Source organism: Camarhynchus parvulus, chromosome 25 (assembly GCF_901933205.1).
Source record: "Camarhynchus parvulus chromosome 25, STF_HiC, whole genome shotgun sequence".
Classification (NCBI taxonomy): Eukaryota; Metazoa; Chordata; class Aves; order Passeriformes; family Thraupidae; genus Camarhynchus; species Camarhynchus parvulus.
The window spans coordinates 1,084,884-1,108,798 of record NC_044595.1 but is presented as its reverse complement, the minus strand read 5'-3'; the positions used below and the strand labels follow the sequence as shown (position 1 = coordinate 1,108,798).

Genomic DNA, 23,915 nt, shown 5'->3' with positions numbered 1-23,915 from the left:
CCCCACGGTCCTGCCGGGCTGTGCCCCCCGGTCCCGCTGCCCCCCGGGCCCCCGAGAGCCCCCGGTGCCCCCCAGCCCCCGATCCCCCCCCGTCACTCCCACGCAGGGCCGGGCTCTGGATGCGCCGCGGGTGATTCATCCGGCTCCAGCCCCCCCCGCGCCGGCAGCTGCCAAAAATAGCGCTGCGGGAGGGGGGGACCCTCCCCATCACCTCCCGCTCCCCCCGCCGCACCGGCGGCAGGCCGGGATGGCGGCCACGGGCCGCTGCCCCCGACAGCCCCATCCCCGGGGCCGCGGGAACCGCGACGAGGGAGCCCACGCTCCGGTTGGCACGGTAAAACGGGGATGGAGAGGGGCGGGATGGGGGGGTCTCCGCTGTGAGGGGGGGTGAGGGGACAGCCCCCCAGGCCCTGGGTTCGGGGGTGTCTCACGGAGGGGACCGGGAGGGTTCTCCCCCGTTTTCCCGGCTGGTCGGAGCGGGATGAGCGGCTGTCGCCATGGGAACCGGGCGGGCAGGGATGGAGTACCGGGAACATGGGGGTACCGGGAATGATGGGGGTACCGGGAATGATGGGGGTACCGGGAATGATGGGATGTGAACAGGGACGGGGGTACCGGGAATGATGGGGGTACCGGGAAGGATGGGGTGTGAGCAGGGGAAGCAGGTGGGGCAAAGGGAGGAGAGAGAGGAGGATGAGGAGGGGGTGCAGGAAGGCATTTGAGGAACGGGGTTTGGGAGTGCGGGCAGAGGGAGGACACAGCCTGGCGAGCTCTGGAACCCTCTCTTTCCAACTGGGGAAACTGAGGCAAGGAGAGGGGACACCCCATCCTGGGGCACTTGGGGGTCTCACTGCAGCCTCCCCCCTCGCAGTGAGCGAGTGCCGCCCCCGTCCCCCGTGCGCCCGGCCATGCCCAGCGCCGCGGTACCACCGGGGGCGCTCCCCATGATCCCGGCCGAGGGCTCGGCGCTGCTCCGCGCCGTCTCCCAAGGGAAATTCCGCCTGACCCGCCTGCTGCTCGAAGGGGGAGCCTACATCAACGAGGGCAACGCGGCGGGCACCACGCCGCTGATGGCAGCGTGCCGGGCCGGCTACGCCGAACCTCCCGAGCAGCCGCGGATGGTTCAGTACCTGCTGGAGAACGGCGCCGACCCCAACATCCCCGACAAAGCCGGCAAAACCGCGCTGATGCACGCCTGTGCCGAGCGAGCCGGCCCCGCCGTGGTGGCCACTTTGCTGGCGCACGGTGCCGACCCCAGCGCCCGCGATTACGGCGGGGGCTCGGCGCTGGTTTACGCCTTGGAGCGAGGGGACCGGGAGACGCTGCAGGTGCTGCTGGACGCGTGTCGGGAGCGAGGGCGCGATGTCATCATCATCACCTCGGCCACGTCGCCCCGGGGCACCAAGACCACCCGGCAGTACCTGAACTCGCCGCCCTCGCCCGCTCTGTGCGCGTCCCCGTCGCAGGTGCAGGTGCGGGCGGCGGCGGCGGCGTCGCCCGGGGCCGGCGGGAGGGATGAGGAGCGCGATGTGTTCCGCTTCCCTCCCGCCGCTCCCGCAGCTCCAGAACCATCCCGGGCCGGGCCCAAGCGGCAGCTGAAGAGGCTGAACTCGGAGCCGTGGGGGTTGGCGGTGGAGGGGATGCGGGGGGGACACTCGGAGGGAAGCGGGGAGGGGACGCAGGGACCCCCAGAGGGAGCGCGGAGAGCTTTAGATGAGATATGGGGACCCCCGGAGGGGACACGGGGACCCTCGGAAGGGTCGTGGGGTTCTCCTGAGGGGTCCTTAGAAGGGACATCAGCCCCCCCGGAGCAGCTGGCAGCAGGGCTGGAGGGGCTGCGGCTGCGCCCTCGCCGGCACAGCGTGGAGGGCCGCGAGGTCTCGGGGCTGCCAGGAGCCACCTGGGCAGAACGGGTGCCCCCCGTGCCCACCCCGGCGCGTTGGGTTCCCCCCGATCCTCCACGGGGCAAACCCCTACGGCGCGATCTCCCCAGCGCCGAGCTCGGCACCGCTGCCGGGCCGCTGCGGAACCCGGCGGGGCTGCTGGAGCGCCGCGGCTCGAACGTTCCCCGCGGAGCCTCCGGGCAGGGCGGGGCTGCTGCCGCCGCTGCCGCCCCGAGCGCTGCTCCGCCGCCACTCCATGCAGCCCGAGGCGCTGCGGCACCTCGGCGCCTTCTGCGGGGGGCTGGGAGCCGAGCCCGGCTCGTAGGGACCCCCCCCTCAAGGCCAGGAGCCCTTGGGGAAAGCCTCGCCCTGCTCCGGACCCTGCTGAGGGTCAATCCTTCCATCCCTCTGTCTGCACGAGCCCGAATTTGGGGAGCTGGTGGGAGCACCCCAACTGCCAGGGCCCCCCCCAGTATCCCCCTCCTGCTCCTGCCTCATCCTCCCAGCAGCTTTTTCCCCCCAGGGTCTGGCATTAAAGGCCCCAGCGTAGCTCAGTGGCTGTGAGTGGGCACATCTGTGGGCTTGGGGGCACAGCTGTTGCATCCCAGGGGAAAAAAAAAGAGGTTTTTTTTTGAGACCTGAGTTGTTGTACTGCCAGGCTGGGAGGGATCTCCAGGATCCTTGGGGATGCAGCAGCTTGGATGGAGAAGGATTTTAGGGAAAGGGGTTTGGGAGCTTTAATGAAGGACAAAGAACAAGAAGACAAACTTAGACAAAATCTTGTTATTTGACACAAAACAAGGAATGCCCAGTGGGGTAAATAGCACGGGAGATTTAGGAACCATTTGCCTGGAGCATGGAAAAAAAAAAACCTCCCAGGATATTCTGGGATGGGGAGCTGGGAGGGATCCCCCCAAACCCAAGGGAAATCCCCCCCAACCCTCCGAAACTGCTGCTTCCCTCATAGCTGTCCTTTGAAAACAATAAAATTCCATAAAACCCACATTTCCCCAGGGGGATGGAGCTGGTTTGGCTCCTCCAGGCTGTGTACAGAGCCCGGTTTTCCCAGTTTGCCACCAGTCTGGAGGTGGAAGATCAATGGGAGGAGGTTTGGATCCATCATCGGCGGCGCCGGTCCGGACTGCGGCTCCGCCGGCGCCCGCCCCTGGAAAACAGGGAAAAGGTGGGGAGGGGAAAAGGGAAAAAAAGGGGAAAAAGGGGAAAAGAAATAAGGGAGAAAAGGGTAAGGGAGTGAGGAATGTAAAGAGAGAAAGGAGAAAAGGGAAGGAAAGGGGAGGGAGGGGAAAAGGGAAAAGAGGATAAGGGAATGGGGAATGTAAAGAGAGAAAAGGGGAAAGGGGAGGAAAGAGGAAAAAAGGGAGAGAAAAGAGGAAATGAGAGGGAAAAGGGTACAGGAAATGGGGGAAAGGAAAAGGGGAATAGGAAATGGGGAAAAAAAGGGGAATAGGAAATGGGGGAAAGGAAAAGGGGAATAGGAAATGGGGGAAAGGAAAAGGGGAATAGGAAATGGGGGAAAGGAAAAGGGGAATAGGAAATGGGGGAAAGGAAAAGGGGAATAGGAAATGGGGAAAGGAAAAGAAAGGGAATAGGAAATGGGGGAAAGGGAAAGAAAAGGGGAATAGGAAATGGGGGAAAGGGAGGGAAAAGAGAGGGAAAAAGGTACAAGAAATACGGGAAAAGGGAGGGAAAGGGGTACAGGAAATGGGGGAAAAGGAGGAAAAAGGGTACAGGAAATGGGGGAAAGGAGAGGGAAGGAAGAAGTCCAGGAGAAGAACATTTTGGGGTGTTTATCTCCATTTTAACCCCGCCACCCCCATAACGGTGCGCGGAATTCCCCCATTCCCCTCGCCCACAAGTCCCTCCCATTGCCAGCTCCCGGAATTCCCAGGAATTCCCAGGAGTTCCCGGAACTCCCTCACTTCCCAGGAATTCCCAGGAGTTCCCGGAGCTCCCTCACCTCCTCTTGCCCTTGGGGGGGCCCCTGACGAAGCACCAGTCCACGCTGACCGGCTGCCCCATGAGCTCCTGCCCGTTGAGCCCCTCCGTGGGGCCGGGGCCCCGTGTGCGGCGCGTACATACACCAGCGGGAACCCAGCTTTGGGGTGGGCAGGCCCCTGGCACCCGGGTTGGGGATTGGGAAAGAGACCAGGGACCAGCTTTGGGGTGCACAGGCCCCCTGGCACCCCGGGTTTAGGATTGGGAATGAGCCAGACACCAGGAGGACTCAAATTTGGGGTGCACAGACCCCCTGACATCCCCAATTTAGGACTGGGAATGAGACAGACACCAGGGGAACTCCCAGCTCAGCTTTGGGGTGCACAGACCCCTGACACCCCCAATTTAGGATTGGGAATGAGCCCAGCTCAGCTTTGGGGTGCACAAATCCTCTGTAACCTCAGGTTTAGGATTGGGAATGACCCCAGAAACCAGGGGAACTCCCAGCTCAGCTTTGGGGTGCACAGACCCCACAACACCTCGGGTTTAGGATTGGGAATGAGCCCAGCTCAGCTTTGGGGTGCACAGACCCTCAACAGCCCAGGTTTAGGGTGAGAATGAGCCCAGCTCAGCTTTGGGGTGCACAGACCCACTGACATCCCCAATTTAGGATTGGGAATGAGCCCAGACACCAGGGGATCTCCCAGCTCAGGTTTGGGGTGCACAGACCCACTGAGACCCCAGGTTTAGGATTGGGAATGACACAGACACCAGGAGAACTCATATTTGGGGTGCACAGAGCCCCTGACACCCCGAGTTTCGGACTGGGAATGCCCCCAGGCATTGGGGGAATCCAGCTCCCAGCTCAGTTTTGGGGTGCAGGAACCTCCCAATGAATCAATGCTGAGCTGCAGGTACCCCCAAAACCCCCAGAACTGGCTCAGTTTTGGGGTGCACCCCTGGCACCTCCCACCCTGGAGGCTGAGATGGAGCTTGGGGGGGGTCCCCAAAAGTGCCCCCTCCTCACCTTGAGGTACCCAGTGCGCCGGTCCAGGTTCAGGTGGATGTTTTTGATCTCCCCAAATTCAGCAAACCTGTCGTGCACGTCCTCCTCCGTGGCCTCCTCGTGCACCCCTGTCACAAAGAGGATCCAGCCCTCCACGGCTGGGCAGGAAAAATTGGGGGGTCACAGGGCTGGGAATGCAGATTTGACCCCCCCAAAATCCTTGTGAGATTTGGGGGGTGATGCTGGCAAGGATCATCCCAGCATCGCCTCAATTCTTCTTGCTTGCTGTGGTGGGTCCCCCCAAAAAAAGGGTTTGTCACCCCAAAATCGCTCGTTTTTCAGCTAGGAAAGGGAGAGGGAGGCCCAGAGCCCCCCAGATCCTGGGTGAGGTGGGGAAAAGCTGATCCCAGGAGGGCAGAACCCAAACCCAGATCCCATTTCCCACGGGGAAAGTGCTCCTGGGGACGTTTGGGATTCCATGGGGCTCTCAGGAAGGAGAATCTGCCCCCAAATTCCCCCACTGCCACCTTGGGAAGGGGATGTGGAGCTGGGGTTTGCCCTAAATGAATCCTGGGAGTGAGGGAAGGGATTGTGCCAGCCTAAAATAAATCCTGGGAATGAGAGATGAGATTATCCCAGCCTAAAATAAATCCTGGGAATGAGGGATGAGATTATCCCAGCCTAAAATAAATCCTGGGAATGAGAGATGAGATTATCCCAGCCTAAAATAAATCCTGGGAATGAGGAATGAGATTATCCCAGCCTAAAATAAATCCTGGGAATGAAGGAAGGAAGGGATTGTCCCAATATAAATTAAATCCTAGGAATAATGGAAGGGATTGTCCCAGTCTAAATTAAATCCTGGGAATGAGAAAAGGGATTATCCCAGCCTAAAATAAATTCTGGGAATGAGGGAAGGGAAAGGATTGTCCCAACATAAATTAAATCCTGGGAATGAGGGAAAGGAAGGGATTGTCCCAGACTGGGAATGAGGGAAGGGATTGTCCCAACCTAAAATAAATCCTGGGAATGAGAAAAGGGAAGGGATTGTCTCAGTCTAAATTAAATCCTGGAATAAGGGAAGGGATTGTCCCAACCTAAATTAAAACCTGGGAATGAGGGAAGGGAAAGGATTGTCCCACCTAAATAAATCTTGGGAAAAACGGAAGGGAAGGGAACAAGGGAAGAGATTATGCCAGCCTAAATTAAATCTTAGGAATGATGGAAGGGATTGTCCCAGCCTAAAATAAATCCTGGGAATAAGAGAAGGGAAAGGATTGTCCCAACATAAATTAAATCCTGGGAATGAGGGAAGGGATTATCCCAACCTAAAATAAATTCTGGGAATAAGAGAAGGGAAAGGATTGTCCCAACATAAATTAAATCCTGGGAATGAGGGAAGAAATTGTCCCAGCCTAAAATAAATCCTGGCAATGAGGGAAAGGAAGAGATTGTCCCAGTCTGGGAATGAGGGAAGGGATTATCCCAACCTAAAACAAATCCTGGGAATGAGAAAAGGGCAGGGACTGTCCCAGCCTAAATTCAATCCCGGAATGAGGGCAGGGCCTGTCCCAGCCCCTCCCAGCCCTGCAGGTGCCCGTGTCCCCTCACATCTCTGCGGCCCCGGCTCGTCCCCGTCCTGCTCCACGCTGTCGTAATCTTCGCGCACCCGAGCGCGGGATCCTTCCTCTGGGAAAACAGAAACGGGGGAACAACGGGACCCCCAAACCTCAGGGGTCACCCCGAGGGCCAGGGAAGGGCTCTGCGGGTGTTTTGGGGTCTCACCTGAGCCGAAGCCGCGGCCCTTCCGCTTCTTGGCCTTCTCCTTCAGCTTGTGGATGCTCTCTGGTGGGGACTGGGGGTTACGGGGGCAGCAGGAGCAGGGAGCCCCCCCGAGGGACAGGGACCCCTCAACCTGGCTGGGGGGGCTGGCAATGACCCCTGGGGATGACCACCCTGGCAATGACCAGTGGGGTGGGAATGACCCCTGGGGATGACCCTGGGGTGGGAATGACCACTGGCATGGGAATGACCACTGGGAATGACCCCTGGGGTGGGAGTGACCACTGGGAGTGGAATGACCACTGGGATGGGAGTGACCACCCTGGCAATGACCAGTGGGGTGGGAATGACCCCTGGGAATGACCACTGGGATGGGAATGACCACTGGGAATGACCCTGGGATTGGAATGACCACTGGGATTGGGAATGACCACTGGTGGGAATGACCCTGGGGTGGGAATGACCCCTGGAATGGGAATGACCACTGGGCTGGGAATGACCACCCTGGGAATGACCACTGGGATGGGAGTGACCCCCTGGGACGGGAATGAATGACCCTCCGGAATGACCCTAGGGATACCCTGGGAATGACCATTGGGATGGGAGTGACCCCTAGGATGGGAGTGACCCTGGGATGGGAATGACCCTAGGACGGGAGTGACCCCTGGCTCAGGAATGACGCCCCTGGCTCAGGAAAACCCCCCGCAGCGGGCAGGATCCCCCGGTGCAGGCAGAGCCACCCCCGGGCAAGCCGGGACGCTCTCCCCATGATGGGAATGACCCCCCCAGGCCGGACAGGACCCCCCGAGCCCCGCCGGGCCAGGAAAGGACAGCGGGACCCATCTCCCACACCGGGAATGACCCCCGAGCCAGGAGCGACCCCTCAGCACCGAGCAGGAGCCTCCCGGCACCGACAGCAACCCCCGCACCGGGCCCGGGCTCTCCCTGAGGCCGGCGCGGCCAGAGGCGGCGGGAGCGGCTCCGCTGAGGCGGGACCCGGCCGGATCGCTCGGCGGGGCCGCTCTGGGCCGGGCGGTATCGCCCCAACCCCGCGCTCACCGTCCCCGTCCTCGTCCATAGCGAAATCCTCTCCGCCCGCCTCATGAAGATCCAGCACGTCCGCCATCTTGCCGGCAGTAGCGGGGCACGCCGGGAGCGCGCCGGAAGTGGGAGGGAACGGGGCGGAAGTACCGGCGCGGCCATATTGGGAAGGGGGTGTGACGGCAACAACGGCGCGGCCATATTGGGGAGTGTGGCGGAAGTATGAGGGCGGCCATATTGGGAAGGCGTCTGGGCGGAAGTGGCCGTTCCGCCATTTTGAGAAGGTCGCGACGTCTTGCCGCCATTTTGAGAAGGTCGGGCTGGTTCTTTTTGCCCCGGGAATTTTGAATCCCCAGAATTTCAAACCCCAGGAATTTCAAGCCCCAGGAATTTCGAATCACGGGAATTTTGAACCGAAAGAATTTCGAACCCCACACCGCCGCAGCTCAAAGCGGTTTTTAGACACGACCGGCCCACCAAAAAATGAGCAAGAGCACCAAAGTTAACCAAAATCGCTGGGTTTATTGTAGAAAATCCACAGCAGTGTTTATCCCGTAATTCCACTGCCTCAACAAGGAGCACGACTTTCTCCATACTGAGGAAATTTGAATTTTGTTCATTTTACAGAGATCCGGAGCCTCCAAACGGGCGCCTCAATCCCACAAGCAACGGAATTTCCTGGCTTTTTTTCCCTTTTATTTTTTTAAAATTCCACAGCAATGGAATTCCCAAAGTCCTCCCAGATTTGTTTATTTCGAGCAGAAAGAAAGGGAGGAGGTTCTGTGATTCCCTTAAGTGCGGAATAAATTGCAGGATTAACTCCACGTTATTCCTAAATCAAATTTTTCCAACATTCCAGGAAAATTACACCCCCCACCCCCCCATCCCTTTTAAAATCCAATTTCCAGCGATATCAAACGTTAATAGTGTTTGTAGAAAGTATAAAAAATATATATAAACCCCCCAAAATAAGCTCGCTAGGATGTGGATATAAAAATGGGGTGCCTACAGGTAATGGAATTATTCCAATTTTATCCTAAAACGACGATTATTGCTGGAATATCCTGTGGTCAGGCAGGGGGAAGGAGGAGAGTGGCAATTGTGGGAACTGCAGGGTTTAAGGGGATAAGAAAAGCTCTAAGCTGGGGTGAAAAAAGGGAATTCTGGCTTGGAATTCAGTTTGTACTCCCATTCTGCTGGGGAAAAGGGGAGAGAGATGGAAATTTCCACGGAAAAATCGACATTTTCTTGGTGATCTCGGAGCTGTTTGAACAATTCCATGCCGTGAAAGGGGTTTTAAGGCTAAATACGGGCGAAATTCCTTATGGATACAAAGGATGACTAATTAAAATGAAATCTGGATATTGCACGCGTTGGCATCCACTCATTTAATTAAGGAGCTCATCAAGGAGCTCTAATTGATCCCTTCCTGCTGCAGGAGGGAGGGGATCCAATGGGGTTTTTCCAGAGGAAACGCTGGATTCCCTGGAATCCCAAGTGCTCCAGCAGCGGTGGAGCGAGGGGAGGACAAAACCTGGGGTCTGAACCCCGAAAATAAAGGGACAGGGAAAACCAGAATCTGTAGGGATTGTGAGGGAATCAAAAGTTCCCTAGGGAATGAGGAGCTCTGAAGGGAGGAATGAGAGAATGAGGAGAATGAGAAGCAACCAGGATGAAACTTGTTAAAATCCATTCAGGAGCTTTTCCCTAAATTTCTTCTAAATGTGCAAACGGGCTGGGATCAGGGAAAAGGTTTTGGGTGGGATTTTGGGGTTCAGCAACCAGAGGAGAGTAAAAGGTTCCCTAGGGAATGAGGAGAATGAGAAATAGCTCTAAAAACCAGGATGAAACTTGCTGAAATCCATTCAGGAGCTTTTCCCAAAATTTCTTCTAAATGTGCAAACGGGCTGGGATTTGGGGATGGGGTTTTGGGCTCACCAGGGGTGGGATTTTGGGGCTCAGGAGCCAGAGGAGAATAAAACCTTCCCTAGGGAATAAGGAGCTCTGAAGGGAGGAATGAGAATGAGAAATAGCTCTAAAAACCAGGATAAAACTTGCTAAAATCCATTCAGGAGCTTTTCCCAAAATTTCTTCTAAAAGTGCAAACGGGCTGGGATCAGGGAAAAGGTTTTGGGTGGGATTTTGGGGTTCAGCAACCAGAAGAGTGTAAAACCTTCCCTAGGGAATGAGGAGCTCTGAAGGGAGGAATGAGAATGAGAAATAGCTCTAAAAACCAGGATAAATTCGCTAAAATCCATTCAGGAGCTTTTTCCCTAAATTTCTTCTAAATGTGCAAACGGGCTGGGATCAGGGAAAAGGTTTTGGGTGGGATTTTGGGGTTCAGCAACCAGATGAGAGTAAAACGTTCCCTAGGGAATGAGGAGAATGGAAATAGCTCTAAAACCAGGATGAAACTTGCTGAAATCCATTCAGGAGCTTTCCCAAAATTTCTTCTAAATGTGCAAACGGGCTGGGATTTGGGGATGGGGTTTTGGGCTCACCAAGGGTGGGATTTTGGGGCTCAGCAACCAGATGAGTGTAAAACCTTCCCTAGGGAATGAGGAGCTCTGAAGGGAGGAATGAGAATGAGAAATAGCTCTAAAAACCAGGATAAAACTTGCTAAAATCCATTCAGGAGCTTTTTCCCAAAATTTCTTCTAAATGTGCAAACGGGCTGGGATCAGGGAAAAGGTTTTGGGTGGGATTTTGGGGTTCAGCAACCAGAAGAGTGTAAAACCTTCCCTAGGGAATGAGGAGCTCTGAAGGGAGGAATGAGAATGAGAAATAGCTCTAAAAACCAGGATAAATTCGCTAAAATCCATTCAGGAGCTTTTTCCCTAAATTTCTTCTAAATGTGCAAACGGGCTGGGATTTGGGGATGGGGTTTTGGGCTCACCAGGGGTGGGATTTTGGGGCTCAGCAGCCAGAGGAGTGTGCTGAGCCCAGCTGGCCGGCCGCCAGCAGCAGGATGTCCTTCTTCTCCTTGTGGAACCTGAGCTCCTTGCCGGCCAGCCGCGCCTCGTCCAGCTCGCGCTCGGTGGCCGCCAGCTCCCGGGAAAGGGCCCCTGGAATGTTCTGCTCCCGGTTCACCCAGTCCAGGGCCATCTGGTTTCGGATGTCGTCGTCCAGAGCGCGGTGGGAGTAGTGAGCCAGGACCTCCTGGTGGGAATGGGAGGCAGGGAGTTGTTAGGATTGGTTAAAAAAAAAAAATAAAATAAATAAGGGGTGTGATAGGATTGATAGAATTGGGAGAAATCTTAAGGGAATGATGGTTTGTGAAGGTTGAGGTAGGAGAGAGGCTGGGCAGAGTTAATGAATAAAGTTGGGATTTATGAAAAGGATGTTGTCAGTGGATGCACCTTGGGCAGTGTGAGAGCACAGGCAGGGTTACACCCATGATGAGCCAAAATGGTCACAAAGTGAACCCAAAATGGACCAAAAATGGTCATAAAATGAACCCAAAATGGACCAAAAATGGTCACAAAATGGTCACAAAATGAACTCAAAACCAGACCCAAAATGGTCACAAAATGAAGCCAAAATGGTCACAAAATGAACTCAAAATGGACCAAAAATGGTTACAAAATGAACCCAAAAACAGACCCAAAATGGTCACAAAATGGACCCAAAATGGACCAAAAATGGTCACAAAATGAACACAAAATGGTCACAAAATGAACTCAAAACCAGACCCAAAATGGTCACAAAATGAAGCCAAAATGGTCACAAAATGAACTCAAAATGGACCAAAAATGGTCACAAAATGAACCCAAGATGGTCACAAAATGAACTCAAAATGGACCAAAAATGGTTACAAAATGAACCCAAAAACAGACCCAAAATGGTCACAAAATGGACCCAAAATGGTCACAAAATGGACCCAAAATGGTCACAAAATGGACCCAAAAACAGACCCAAAATGGTTCACAAAATGGACCCAAAATGGTCACAAAATGAACCCAAAACCAGACCCAAAATGGTCACAAAATGGACCCAAAATGGTCACAAAATGAACCCAAAACCAGACCCAAAATGGTCACAAAATGGACCCAAAATGGACCAAAAATGGACCAAAATGGTCACAAAATGAACCCAAAACCAGACCCAAAATGGCCACAAAATGGACCCAAAATGGACCAAAATGGTCATAAAATAAACCCAAAACCAGACCCAAAATGGTCACAAAATGAACTCAAAATGGTCACAAAATGGACACTTGGTCACAGGGCCTCTCACTTTTATAAGTGCTGGTCTATTTGCACATTGGAGTTAATTGTCCAATTACAGCCCCACCCCATGAAGCCCCATTTTTCTCGTTGCCTCTCTTCGCTCCACGCCGTGTGTGCTCTCGGGCCTGGGATTTGGATGGTTTGTCCTTCCCCAGGCGCCGGGGGAGGCTCCGGAGCGGAGCCGGGCCTCACCTGGCGCGAGCACTGCCGCTCCCTCATGGCCTTCAGGCTCCCGTTCCAGTGCAGCAGCTGGAAAACCGTCATCAGCTCCTGGCACGGCAACAGGGAGGGTTGAAAACACAAAATACAAACCACCGCGCGTGCTGGGATTGCTCGGAGCTGGGTGACTTCCACTGCTGTGCTTTGGAAGGTCGGTGCTATAAAATATTCTTTAATGCACGTGAATAAACTCTTATAAATGCTGGTGGTGCACAGAGCAGCAAAGTGATAGAATATAGTGATTTAGGCACCTGATTAAGGAATTTTCTACATTTAAAATGAAATGCAGTGGCTGTCTAAAGTTGGGGGGGTCACTAAGAGAATGTTCCCTGTGAATGTTTGCTTTGCAAATACACGTACATATCTACATTTATAACATATATCTATAATTCTACATATGTGTTTGCATGGGAGCAGATTCTCCACTCCCAGCTGCTCTCCTAATCCTGATCCACGTTCCAGAACCTTCCCTTGGCAGCTCAGACTTCCCAGGATGGGAAGCAGCAAAGTGATAGAATATGGTGATTTAGGCACCTGATTACGGAATTTTCTACATTTAAAATGAAATGCAGTGGCTGTCTGAAGTTGGGGGGTCACTAAGAGAATGTTCCCTGTGAATGTTTGCTTTGCAAATACATGTACATATATTTATATTTATAACATATATCTATAATTCTATACAGCAAAGTGATAGAATATGGTGATTTAGGCACCTGATTAAGGAATTTTCTACATTTAAAATGAAATGCAGTGGCTGTCTGAAGTTGGGGGGTCACTAAGAGAATGTTCCCTGTGAATATTTGCTTTGCAAATACAGGTAAATATATTTATATCTACATTTATAACATATATCTATAATTCTATATATGTGTTTGCATGAGAGCAGATTCTCCACTCCCAGCTCTTCTCCTAATCCTGAATTTGCAAATACAGGCACATATATTTATATTTATAACATATATCTATAATTCTACATATGCGTTTGCATGGGAGCAGATTCTCCACTCCCAGCTGTTCTCCTAATCCTGATCCACGTTCCAGAACCTTCCCTTGGCAGCTCGGACTTCCCGTTCTCCAGATGTTCTTCCCACATTCCAGTGGGATCCAAGGTTGGGGTTTGGGGTCACGACACCACTGAGCCCCAATCCCACCACCAGCCTTTGGGGGAAATACCCTCCCATCTTGTGGGAGCTCTTGCTCCCCTGTTTTCAGCGATGAATCCCACTAATTAACTGGACTACTGCAATTAGGACATTTGGGAAATATCACAGTGGCAGCGAGAAAAACAATTCCAAGGGGGTAACACTGGAATTACCCCAAATCCGATCAGAATCAGAGGGAAACCCTGAGCTCATTCCCCACGGAAAAAACCAAAAATACACCTGGGAGACCAACCCAAACACCCCTGAAGCAAACCAGGAGTGGGAGCTGGCTAGAAGAGGAGCAGGGTCTGCACAAACTGCAATTCTTGGAACTGGAAACTTGCAGCACCTGGAATTCCAGCATGGATTTTCCCTTGTTGGACTCCAGCATGAAGCGGAAGGCGCCGATGCCAGTGTTGGGGTTATCAGCCTCTTCTCGGTTGCCCTGCAGAGAAATTCCAGAAATTATTGGCTTCTGATTGTGATGGTGTGAATTATAACATTTGTGTGTATTGCCTCACCCTACAGGAGACTGAAAATGAAATTAGAAATAAATGTAGAAATTGAAATTTAAATAAGTACTTCTGATTGTGGGTCACAGAGAGAAAAGGTAGAAAATAAATGTAAAAGCTTTAGATTGTGATGGTGTGAATTATAACATTTGTGTGTATTGCCTCACCCTACAGGTGAGACTGAAAATGGAATTAGAAATAAATGTAGAAATTAAAAATAAATTCAGAAATTGGAAATAAGTAGCTTTAGATTGTGATGGTGTGAATTATAACATTTGTGTGTATTGCCTCACCCTACACATGAGACTGAAAATGAAACTAGAAATAAATGTAGAAATTAGAAATAAGTTTAGAAATTAGAAATAATTAGCTTCAGATTGTGATGGTGTGAATTATAACACCTGTATTGCCTCACCCTACACATGAGACTGAAAATGGAATTAGAAATAAATGCAGAAATTAGAAATAAATTTAGGAACTAGAAATAAGTTTAGAAATTAGAAATAAGTCACTTCAGATTGTGATGGTGTGAATTATAACATTTGTCCATTGCCTCACCCTACGCACGAGACCAAAAGCGGAATAACATTTTTCAAACCGCCTCTAAATTACCCCACCTCAGGGTCAGAGAATGGCTCAATCTGACCCAAAAACTCAGAGCAGCCCCCCAGGCTCACGTTGAAGGACGCCAGGGCCTCGGAGACGCTCTTCTCGATGAAGTCGTCGGTGATGCGGCGGGAGGGGTGCTCGTTGAACACGGAGTTCATCAGCGCGATCTTGGCCGCGCTCCGGCGCGCCTCGGCCTTGGTGGGACAGAACTGGGGACACACGGACACGCTGGGGGCACCCCGGGACCCCCAGAGCACCAGCAACGGGGGCTGAGCGGGGGGAGTCAGGAAATGGCACCCCCAGAATCAGAATTGCCCGTAGCGCTGGTGATTAATTTGATTTAATTCATTTTTTCAGACCCAAATTCCCCCCTGAGATCAGGATTTGGGGACAGAACCAAAAGAGGTTCAGAACCTCCCAGTGTCTTTCAATTAATTAATTCAATTTAATTATTTTTTTCAGACCCAAAGTGTTGCCAAATTCCCTCCTGAGATCAGGATTTGGGGACAGAACCAAAAGAGGTTCAAAACCTCCCAGTGTCTTCTCAATTAATTAATTCAATTTAATTATTTTTTTCAGACCCAAAGTGTTCCTAAATTCTCCCCAAATCCCAGGATTTGGGGACAGAACCAAAAGAGGTTCAGAACCTCCCAGTGTCTTCTCAATTAATTAATCCAATTTAATTTAATGATTTTTTGCAGACACAAAGTGTTCCCAAATTCCCCTGAGATCAGGATTTTGGGGACAGAACCAAAACAGTTTCAGAACCTCCCACTGCATTATTAATCAACTTAATTGAAATAATTTTTTCAGATCCAAACTGGTCCTAAATTCTCCCCAAATCCCAGGATTTGGGGACAGCAACAAAAGAGATCCAGAACCTCAGCTTAATCTAATTAATTTTTTCAGACCCAAAGTGTTCCCAAATTCGCCCCAAAGACCAGGATTTTGGGGACAGAACCAAAAGAGGTTCAAAACCTCACAGTGTCTTCTCAATTAATTAATTCAATTTAATTTAATCCTGGGAAGGAAAAGGAAGGATCAAATCCTGGGAAGGCGAAGGAAGATCAGATCCAGCCAACCCAATCTGTAAGTGACCAGAACAGGGAATAAAGGACACCAAAACCCTCACAATCCACAGCCAAATCTCCCCAGATTGGGACCTGATGGGGATTTACAGACCAGGAACAACTTGCAATTAAATCTCTTTGCAACTAAAGAGGTTTAGAGGCAGATGCTGGGAGTTCTTCTCTTTAGGGAGAAGCACTCCTAGCAGGGAGGAGATCTTTGGGAAATGATGCTCGTGGGGTCCTGGAGGAGCATTCCCTGGGAATTTCCTTGAAATTAAAGAGGTTGCACAATCCAAATCTTCCCAGATTGGGACCTGATGGGGATTTACAGACCAGGAACAACTTGCAACTAACGAGGTTTAGAGGCAGATATTTGGCAGGAGATATTTGGGAAACGATGCTGATGAGGTCCTGGAGGACATTCCCCGGGAATTTCCTTGCAAAGAAAGAGGTTTAGAGGCAGATGCAGGGAGGAGATATTTGGGAAACGATGCCGGCGGGGTCCCGGCGGGGCACTCCCGGGGTGGGGTCGGTACCTGGAAGCTGCCGAAGCAGCTGCCCCCGGGCAGGGTGACATAGCACACGTACGGGGGGCTGGCGGCCGGCACCATCTCGTAGAGAACCAGGGCTCCGTTGCGCAGCTCGGCGCCGCGGGATTGCTTCATCTGCCAGAACTCCTGCAGCGCCTCCACCACGTTCACTGCCCGGGCAAGCCGCGGGGAGAGGGAATGGGGAATAAGGAAAAGTGAAAAAATGGAATAAGGGACAATCGCCCCCCCCTCCCAGCCCGGGCTGTGGGCATCCCCGGCTCCCCCCGGCCCCGCTCACCGCGGCCGTAGCCCTGCGTGTGCTTGGCGAAGCTCCGCACCACGGCCTCCACCGCCTCCCGCAGCACCGCGGGCGGCCCGGGCACGGCCCCGGCTCCCGGCCCGGGGGCGCGGGGGCCCTGCAGGCCCAGCGGGGGCGGCGGCGGCGGCAGCCCCAGCCCCGGGCCCAGCCCCGACCCCGCTGCCGGTGTCGGGCCGAGCCCCGCGGGGGCCCCGGTGAGGCCGGGCCGAGCCCCGCGGGGCCCCGTGCCCACCCCGGGCTGCAGCCGCTGGGCCCGCACCGCCTCCATAGCTGCGCTCCCTCCTCAGCGCCGCGCTGTCAATCAGCGCCGCTCCGCGCTCAGCAGACCAATAGAAGCGCCGAATCGGGGAGGGGGAGGCGGGGAAAGCGCTAGCAGGCCAATCAGAACGCGGTGCGCGGCTGGAGGGGCGGGGTCAGGGCGCGGCGCACTCACCCGCTAACACAAATAGCGGTGTGTGGTCGTGGGGCGGTAACGGGGCGGGGTTTGGTGTCCGTCGACCAATCGCATTGCGGGATTTGTTAGATTGGCAAGGGAATAAACGAATCAAAATGCAGGAAGCACAAACCAGAAGAGATGACGGTACGGGATGACAGCCCCGCTCTTCTTGATCAGGAGAAACAATTAATGGCAAAATGACCCAATCAAACCCTCGGACACAGATTTAGAGGCGGAGATTACGCTGCCGCCCGTTCACGGGCTCTGTTTTGGTCAAAGTGGGCGGCTCCGCGCTCTGCCAATGGGCAGGCACCGCGGCCGCACCGGAAGTGACGCCGCCGTCCCGGGCTCGGTACCGGGCCCGCGCCATGGAGGCCTGGGTGCGCTTCAGCGCCCAGAGCCAGGCCCGGGAGCGCCTCCTCAGGTGCAGCCGCGGCTCCCCGGGCCCCGCGGGCGGGGGAGGATCGGCGGGGATTACCGAGAGCCCGGCGAGGGCGATCACGGGGGTCCCGCGGCGGAGTCCCCGGTGCCCTCCTGACTCCCTCGTTGTCCCCAGGGCCGCCCAGTACGCCTGTGTGTTGGCGGGGGCCGCGCTGACGCCCGGGGCTCCGGGCGCCGGGCGCCTGAGGCGGCTGCAGCCGGGGAGCCTGAGGCGGCTGCAGCAGCTGGAGGCGCACCTGAGCCTGGGCCGCAAGCGTGAGTGGGGCTGGCGAGGGGGACAGCGAGGGTTTGAGGGGGGATTTGGGGGTTTCAGAGCCCGGGGATTTGCGGCTTTCAGCGCTGCCTTTGGGGGGGTCCGCCCGGGGGGGGATCAGCGAGGGTTTGAGGGGGCATTTGCGGTGTCCCCCCCCCCCCCCCCCCCCGCTGCCTTTGGGGGGCTCTGAGGGTGATCAGGGCATTTTTGAGGGGACATTTTGGGATCTGTACACCCCCGGTATCCCCCCCCTCTGCAGTGCTGCCTTTGGGGAGGATCAGGGTGATTTTTAGGGGGGATTTTGGGCTCTCACACCCCCAGTGACCCCTCTGACATCCCCCCCTGTGCAGTGCTGCCTTTGGGGAGGATCAGGGCGGTTTTTAGGGTGGATTTTGGGCTCTCACACCCCCGGTGTCCCCCTGTGCAGTGGCATGTTTGGGGAGGATCAGGGCGGTTTTGAGGGGACATTTTGGGCTCTCACACCCCCGGTGTCCCCCCCTGTGCAGTGGCATGTTTGGGGAGGATCAGGGCGGTTTTTAGGGTGGATTTTGGGCTCTCACACCCCCGGTACCCCCTGTGCAGTGGCATGTTTGGGGAGGATCAGGGCGGTTTTTAGGGTGGATTTTGGGCTCTCACACCCCTGGTGTCCCCCCCTGTGCAGTGGCATGTTTGGGGAGGATCAGGGCGGTTTTTAGGGTGGATTTTGGGCTCTCACACCCCCGGTGTCCCCCTCCTCCCGCAGTGCTGCGTTTGGGGGGCTCAGCCGAGGCTCTGGGCGGCGCCCAGCGCTCGCTGCACCTCCCTGACCCCGTGCTGCGTTTCTGCCTCACCCTGTCCCACCTGAACCGGGCTCTGTTCCTGGCCTGTGACAACGTCCTGTGGGCCGGCAAAACCGGGGTCCTGCCCGGCCTGGCCATGGAGAAGTGGAGCCAGAGGTCCTTCAGGTGAGAGAGGGGTCGGGGGGTGCTGGGGGAGGCTGGGGAATGGAATTACCCCGGGGAGAGTGAGGAGTGGCATTTCCCAGGGAGAAGAGGGAACGAGGATTGCTGAGGCAGAGCAGGGAATGGGGTTGCCCCCGGGGGGAAGAAAAGGAAAAATGGGATTCCTGAAGGAGAGCAGGGAATGGGGTTCCTGAGGAATAAGGAATGGAGTTCCCTTGGGAAAAAGGAAAAATGGAATTCCCGAGGGAGAGCAGGGAATGGGGTTCCCCTGGGGAAAAAAAGGAAAAATGGGATTTTCCAAGGGAAAGCAGGGATTGGGGTTGCCCTGGGGAAGAAAAGGAAAAATGGGATTCCTGAGGGAGAGCAGGGAATGGGGTTCCCCTGGGGAAAAAGGAAAAAATGGAATTTTCAAGGGAGAGCAGGGATTGGGATTCCTGAGGGAGAGCATGGAATGGAGCAGGGAAAAGAAAGAATGGAATTCCTGAGGGGAGAGCAGGGATTGGGGTTCCTGAGGAATAAGGAATGGAGTTCCCTTGGGAAAAAGGAAAAATGGAATTCCCAAGGGAGAGCAGGGAATGGGATTCCCCTGGGGAAAAAGGAAAAAATGGGATTTTCCAAGGGAGAGCAAGGAATGGGGTTCCCCTGGGGAAGAAAAGGAAAAATGGGATTCTTGAAGGAGAGCAGGGAATGGGGTTCCCCTGGGGAAAAGAAAGAATGGAATTTTCAAGGGAGAGCAGGGATTGGGGTTCCTGAGGGAGAGCAGGGAAAAGAAAGAATGGAATTCCAAAGGGAGAGCAGGGAATGGGATTTCTGAGGAAGAGCAGGGAGTGGGGGTTCCCCTGGGGAAAATAAATAATGGAATTCCTGAGGGAGAGCAGGGAATGGGGTTCCCCTGGGGAAAATAAATAATGGAATTCCTGAGGGAGAGCATGGGGATTCCCTGTGAAGAGCAAGGAACACAATCCCACGGCAGAGCTGAGACTTTCCCCCGTCCCCAGGCATTTCTGTGGCTGCTGGGAGCACCCAGAACCTTCTGCTGCCCCTCCTCCTGTCCCTCTCTGTCCCTCTCTCCCCTTTCCCGAGCAGGTATTACCTCTTTGCCCTGCTGGTGAGCCTCAGCAGGGACGCCTACGAGATCCGGCTGCTGCTGGAAGCGGCCGGCGGCGGGCGGAGTCGGGGGGGGCGCCGAGAGCAGAGCCCGGCCCGGCGCCGAGGGCAGCGCGCAGCACCTGCGGCTGCGGCTGCAGCTCCTGCTGCAGGTGCTGCGGGACAACCCGCCCGTGCTGCTGGACCTGCTGAGGAACGCCTGCGACCTGGTGATCCCGCTGGAGAGGCTGGGGCTGTGCAGGAGCAGCCCCGCACTCGTGGGCTTCTGCGGGCTCGCCTCGTCCCTGCTCTCCATCGTCACCATCCTCCACCCCTGGCTCAAGCTGAAGCCATAGTTATCCTTGAGAATTTGGGGGATTTTGGGGGGTTTTGGCACCTCTGGAAGTGACTGGTTGCTGCCATTCCCATCATTCCTGACTCCTTGGAGCGACATGGTTTTCAGAATTGGATCCCACAGGGACATCAGCTCCCAAAAATGTGGTTTTTTCCCATTGACTTTTAGGGAAAAAATAGGGATTCAACGTTCCCCCTTTCTTTTTGGGAAGAGCCTTTCACGTGGAGCCAGCTAATGGGAATATTTGGGGCTGGAAAATGTGGATTTTGGGGCTGGAAAATGTGGATTTTGGGGCTGGAAAATGTGGATTTTGGGGTGGAAAATGTGGAATTTGGGGTGGAAAATGTGGGGTTCTGTGGGCTCGCCTCGTCCCTGCTCTCCATCGTCACCATCCTCCACCCCTGGCTCAAGCTGAAGCCATAGTTATCCTTGAGAATTTGGGGGATTTTGGGGGGTTTTGGCACCTCTGGAAGTGACTGGTTGCTGCCATTCCCATCATTCCTGACTCCTTGGAGCCATGAGGTTCCAGAATTGGATCCCACAGGGACATCAGCTCCCAAAAATGTGGTTTTTTCCCATTGACTTTTAGGGAAAAAATAGGGATTCAACGTTCCCCCTTTCTTTTTGGGAAGAGCCTTTCACGTGGAGCCAGCTAATGGGAATATTTGGGGCTGGAAAATGTGTGGATTTTGGGGCTGGAAAATGTGGAATTTGGGCTGGAAAATGTGGGGTTCTGCGGGCTCGCCTCGTCCCTGCTCTCCATCGTCACCATCCTCCACCCCTGGCTCAAGCTGAAGCCGTGATTTTCTTGGGATATTGGGAATTTTGGGGGGTTTATCCCAAAATTGTGGTTGTGACACCTCTGGAAGTGACTGGCTGGTGCCATTCCCATCATTCCTGACTCCTTGGAGCCATGAGGTTCCAGAATTGGATCCCACAGGGACATCAGCTCCCCAATATATGTTTTTCCCATTGAGATTTCCAGCAATTTTAGGGGAAAATATAGGGCTTCAATGTTCCCCCTTTCTTTTTGGGAAGAGCCTTTCACGTGGAGCCAGCTAATGGGAATATTTGGGGCTGGAAAATGTGGATTTTGGGGCTGGAAAATGTGGATTTGGGGCTGGAAAATGTGTGGATTTTGGGGGCTGGAAAATGTGTGGATTTGGGGCTGGAAAATGTGGATTTCGGGCTGGAAAATGTGGATTTCTGGGGATCTCTCCTGGTTTTCTGTGCAGGGTGAAGCCATGGGGTTGGGGTGATTCTGGTGCCAGATAACGTATCCAGCCCCAAATTGTTTGGATGTTTTTTTCCTGCCTTATTAAAAAAGAAAAAAAATCAGAGTGCAGGGAGAGGAGAAAGTGTGTCAGGGCTAAATCCACGGCTTTGGGGGCTCCAAATTCTTAAATTCCAGAGGCGGATTTTCCTTGGATCTGTCCCTGGGAAATCAGGAATTTTTGGGATATTCTTAAATTCCAGAGGTGGATTTTTCCCTTGGGAAATCAGGAATATATTGAAGGTTTTTTTGGGAGCCCTAAATTATCAAATTCCAGATTGTCCCTGGGAAATCAGGAATATCTTGAAGGATTTTTTGGGAGCCCCAAATTAAATTCCAGAGGTGGATTTTCCTTGGATCTGTCCCTGGGAAATCAGGAATTTTTGGGATATTCTTAAATTCCAGAGGCGGATTTTTCCCTTGGGAAATCAGGAATAGGTTTGAAGGTTTTTTTGGGAGCTCCAAATTAAATTCCAGAGGTGGATTTTTCCCTTGGGAAATCAGGAATATATTGAAGGTTTTTTTTGGGAGCTCCAAATTATTAAATTCCAGATAGTCCTGGGAAATCAGGAATATCTTGAAGGATTTTTTGGGAGCTCCAAATTAAATTCCAGAGGCAGATTGTCCCTTGGGAAATCAGGAATAAGTTTGAAGTTTTTTTTGGGAGCCCCAAATTAAATTCCAGAGGTGGATTTTCCTTGGATCTGTCCCTGGGAAAGCAGGAATGGGTTTGAAGTTTTTTTTTGGGAGCCCCAAATTATCAAATTCCAGATTGTCCTGGGGAATCAGGAATATCTTGAAGGTTTTTTGGGAGCCCTAAATTAAATTCCAGAGGCGGATTTTCCTTGGATCTGTCCCTGGGAAATCAGGAATTTTTGGGATATTCTTAAATTCCAGAGGCAGATTTTTTTTCCTAGGGAAATCAGGAATATATTGAAGGTTTTTTTGGGAGCCCTAAATTATCAAATTCCAGATTGTCCCTGGGAAATCAGGAATATCTTGAAGGATTTTTGGGAGCCCCATGCTGAACTCCCGGGCCCGCCTGGGTTGTGCCCAAGGTTTTTCAGGTGCTGGGGGCTCTGGGGCAGAGTGGGGATCCCGCGTGTCCGTGTGATTAATTAATTAATGAATTAATGACTAATTGAGTGATTAAAGTGCAGCAAACACTGCCTCAGACACTCGTGGAGCTCTTGGGGCCGTGCCCGTTCCTGGAAAAAAAAAAGATAAACCTGGTTCAGTGCCCTGATAAACCTGGTTCTGATAAACCTGGTTCTGATAAACCTGGTTCTGATCCTAAACCTGGTTCTGATAAACCTGGTTCTGATCCTAAACCTGGTTCTGATCCTAAACCTGGTTCTGATAAACCTGGTTCTGATCCTAAACCTGGTTCTGATCCTAAACCTGGTTCTGATAAACCTGGTTCTGGTTAAACCTGGTTCTGATAAACCTGGTTCTGATAAACCTGGTTCTGATAAACCTGGTTCTGGTTAAACCTGGTTCTGATAAACCTGGTTCTGATATTAAACCTGGTTCTGATATTAAACCTGGTTCTGGTTAAACCTGGTTCTGATATTAAACCTGGTTCTGATAAACCTGGTTCTGATCCTAAACCTGGTTCTGATAAACCTGGTTCTGATAAACCTGGTTCTGATAAACCTGGGTCTGATAAACCTGGTTCTGATTAAACCTGGTTCTGATGCCCACCTAAATCTGCCCCTGAACTGGGGGCACTGGGCTGGACTGGGGGGGAGGTCCCCGTGCCTCAGTTTCCCCGGTGCCTCAGTTTCCCCGTGCCTCAGTTTCCCCGGTTCCTCAGTTTCCCCCGTGCCTCAGTTTCCCCCGTGCCTCAGTTTCCCCGGTTCCTCAGTTTCCCCCGTGCCTCAGTTTCCCCGTGCCTCAGTTTCCCCGTGCCTCAGTTTCCCCGGTGCCTCAGTTTCCCGGTGCCTCAGTTTCCCCGTGCCTCAGTTTCCCTGCCTGGGCGGGGCCGTGTTTGGCCGCACAGTCGCCGTTTGTCTGTTTTTCTCCTCATTCCTTGAAGGGTTTTTTTTTTTTTTTTTTTTTCCTTTGAATTCCCCCTGAAAAATTCCAGCCCGTCCCACACAACCTCCGGCCGCACAATTTTCCCTCTGTCCTAAAATCGCGGAGTTTGGATTTTTTTTGCCTTTTTTTTTTTTTTGAAACTCTGGGTGGTGCCAGTGTCACCCGGAGGACGTGGCAACAACCCCCAAAATCCACCCAAAATCCACCCCAAATCCACCCCAAATCCACCCCAAATCCACCCCAAATCCACCCAAAATCCACCCAAAATCCACCCCAAATCCCCCCAAACCCCCAAAATCCACCCTAAATCCACCCAAATCGACCCCAAATCCACCCCAAAATCCACCCAAAATCCACCCCAAATCCCCCCAAACCCCCCAAAATCCACCCCAAAATCCACCTAAATCCCCCCAAAATCCACCCAAATCGACCCCAAATCCACCCCAAAATCCACCCCAAATCCACCCCAAATCCACCCAAACCCCAAACCCCCTAAATCCACCCCAAAATCCACCCCAAATCGACCCCAAATCCACCCCAAAATCCACCCCAAATCCACCCCAAATCCACCCTAAATCCACCCTAAATCGACCCAAAATCCACCCCAAATCGACCCCCAAATCCACCCCAAAATCCACCCCAAAACCCCAAAACCCCAATCCCCCAAAATACCCAAAATCACCCCAAACCCCCAAAATCCACCAAATCACCTAAACCCCAAATCACCCCAAATCACCCCAAAACACCCCAAATCCACCCAAACCCCCAAAATCACCTAAACACCTAAATACC

General features: G+C 53.4%; 4 protein-coding genes across 6 annotated transcripts; 2 read left to right on the top strand and 2 right to left on the bottom strand.

Annotated features, from left to right (window-relative positions):
- Positions 1-142: 142 nt before the first annotated feature.
- Positions 143-2,447, top strand: ANKRD34A (ankyrin repeat domain 34A). Its single transcript, XM_030965139.1, has 3 exons — positions 143-334; positions 872-2,151; positions 2,407-2,447. Exons 2-3 carry the CDS (start codon positions 909-911, stop codon positions 2,445-2,447), a joined length of 1,284 nt encoding a protein of 427 aa, XP_030820999.1. The 5' UTR covers positions 143-334; positions 872-908.
- Positions 2,448-2,646: 199 nt separating this feature from the next.
- Positions 2,647-7,796, bottom strand: RBM8A (RNA binding motif protein 8A). Its single transcript, XM_030965429.1, has 6 exons — positions 7,687-7,796; positions 6,631-6,690; positions 6,457-6,534; positions 4,813-5,003; positions 3,862-3,944; positions 2,647-3,048 (listed from the first exon to the last, which is right to left on the bottom strand). Exons 1-6 carry the CDS (start codon positions 7,751-7,753, stop codon positions 3,003-3,005), a joined length of 525 nt encoding a protein of 174 aa, XP_030821289.1. The 5' UTR covers positions 7,754-7,796; the 3' UTR covers positions 2,647-3,002.
- A 391-nt stretch (positions 7,797-8,187) lies between these two features.
- LIX1L (limb and CNS expressed 1 like) lies at positions 8,188-16,572 on the bottom strand. 3 transcript variants are annotated; one of them, XR_004061385.1, is made up of 7 exons: positions 16,278-16,572; positions 15,986-16,149; positions 14,448-14,588; positions 13,608-13,703; positions 12,090-12,167; positions 10,214-10,827; positions 8,188-9,841 (listed from the first exon to the last, which is right to left on the bottom strand). XR_004061385.1 is itself a non-coding variant. In XM_030965428.1 (6 exons), exons 1-6 carry the CDS (start codon positions 16,564-16,566, stop codon positions 10,585-10,587), a joined length of 1,011 nt encoding a protein of 336 aa, XP_030821288.1. In that variant the 5' UTR covers positions 16,567-16,572; the 3' UTR covers positions 10,117-10,584. The 3 variants fall into 3 exon arrangements, 1 of the variants encoding a protein (XP_030821288.1); XR_004061386.1 differs by lacking the exon at positions 8,188-9,841 and adding an exon at positions 10,118-10,213 and having other exon boundaries at positions 10,406-10,827; XM_030965428.1 differs by lacking the exon at positions 8,188-9,841 and having other exon boundaries at positions 10,117-10,827.
- Positions 16,573-16,909: 337 nt separating this feature from the next.
- PEX11B (peroxisomal biogenesis factor 11 beta) lies at positions 16,910-22,273 on the top strand. Its single transcript, XM_030965303.1, is given in 5 exon segments — positions 16,910-17,158; positions 17,291-17,430; positions 18,171-18,372; positions 19,456-19,521; positions 19,523-22,273. Coding segments are annotated over 5 exon segments (753 nt in total). The 5' UTR covers positions 16,910-17,102; the 3' UTR covers positions 19,812-22,273.
- The last annotated feature ends 1,642 nt before the right edge of the window (positions 22,274-23,915 follow it).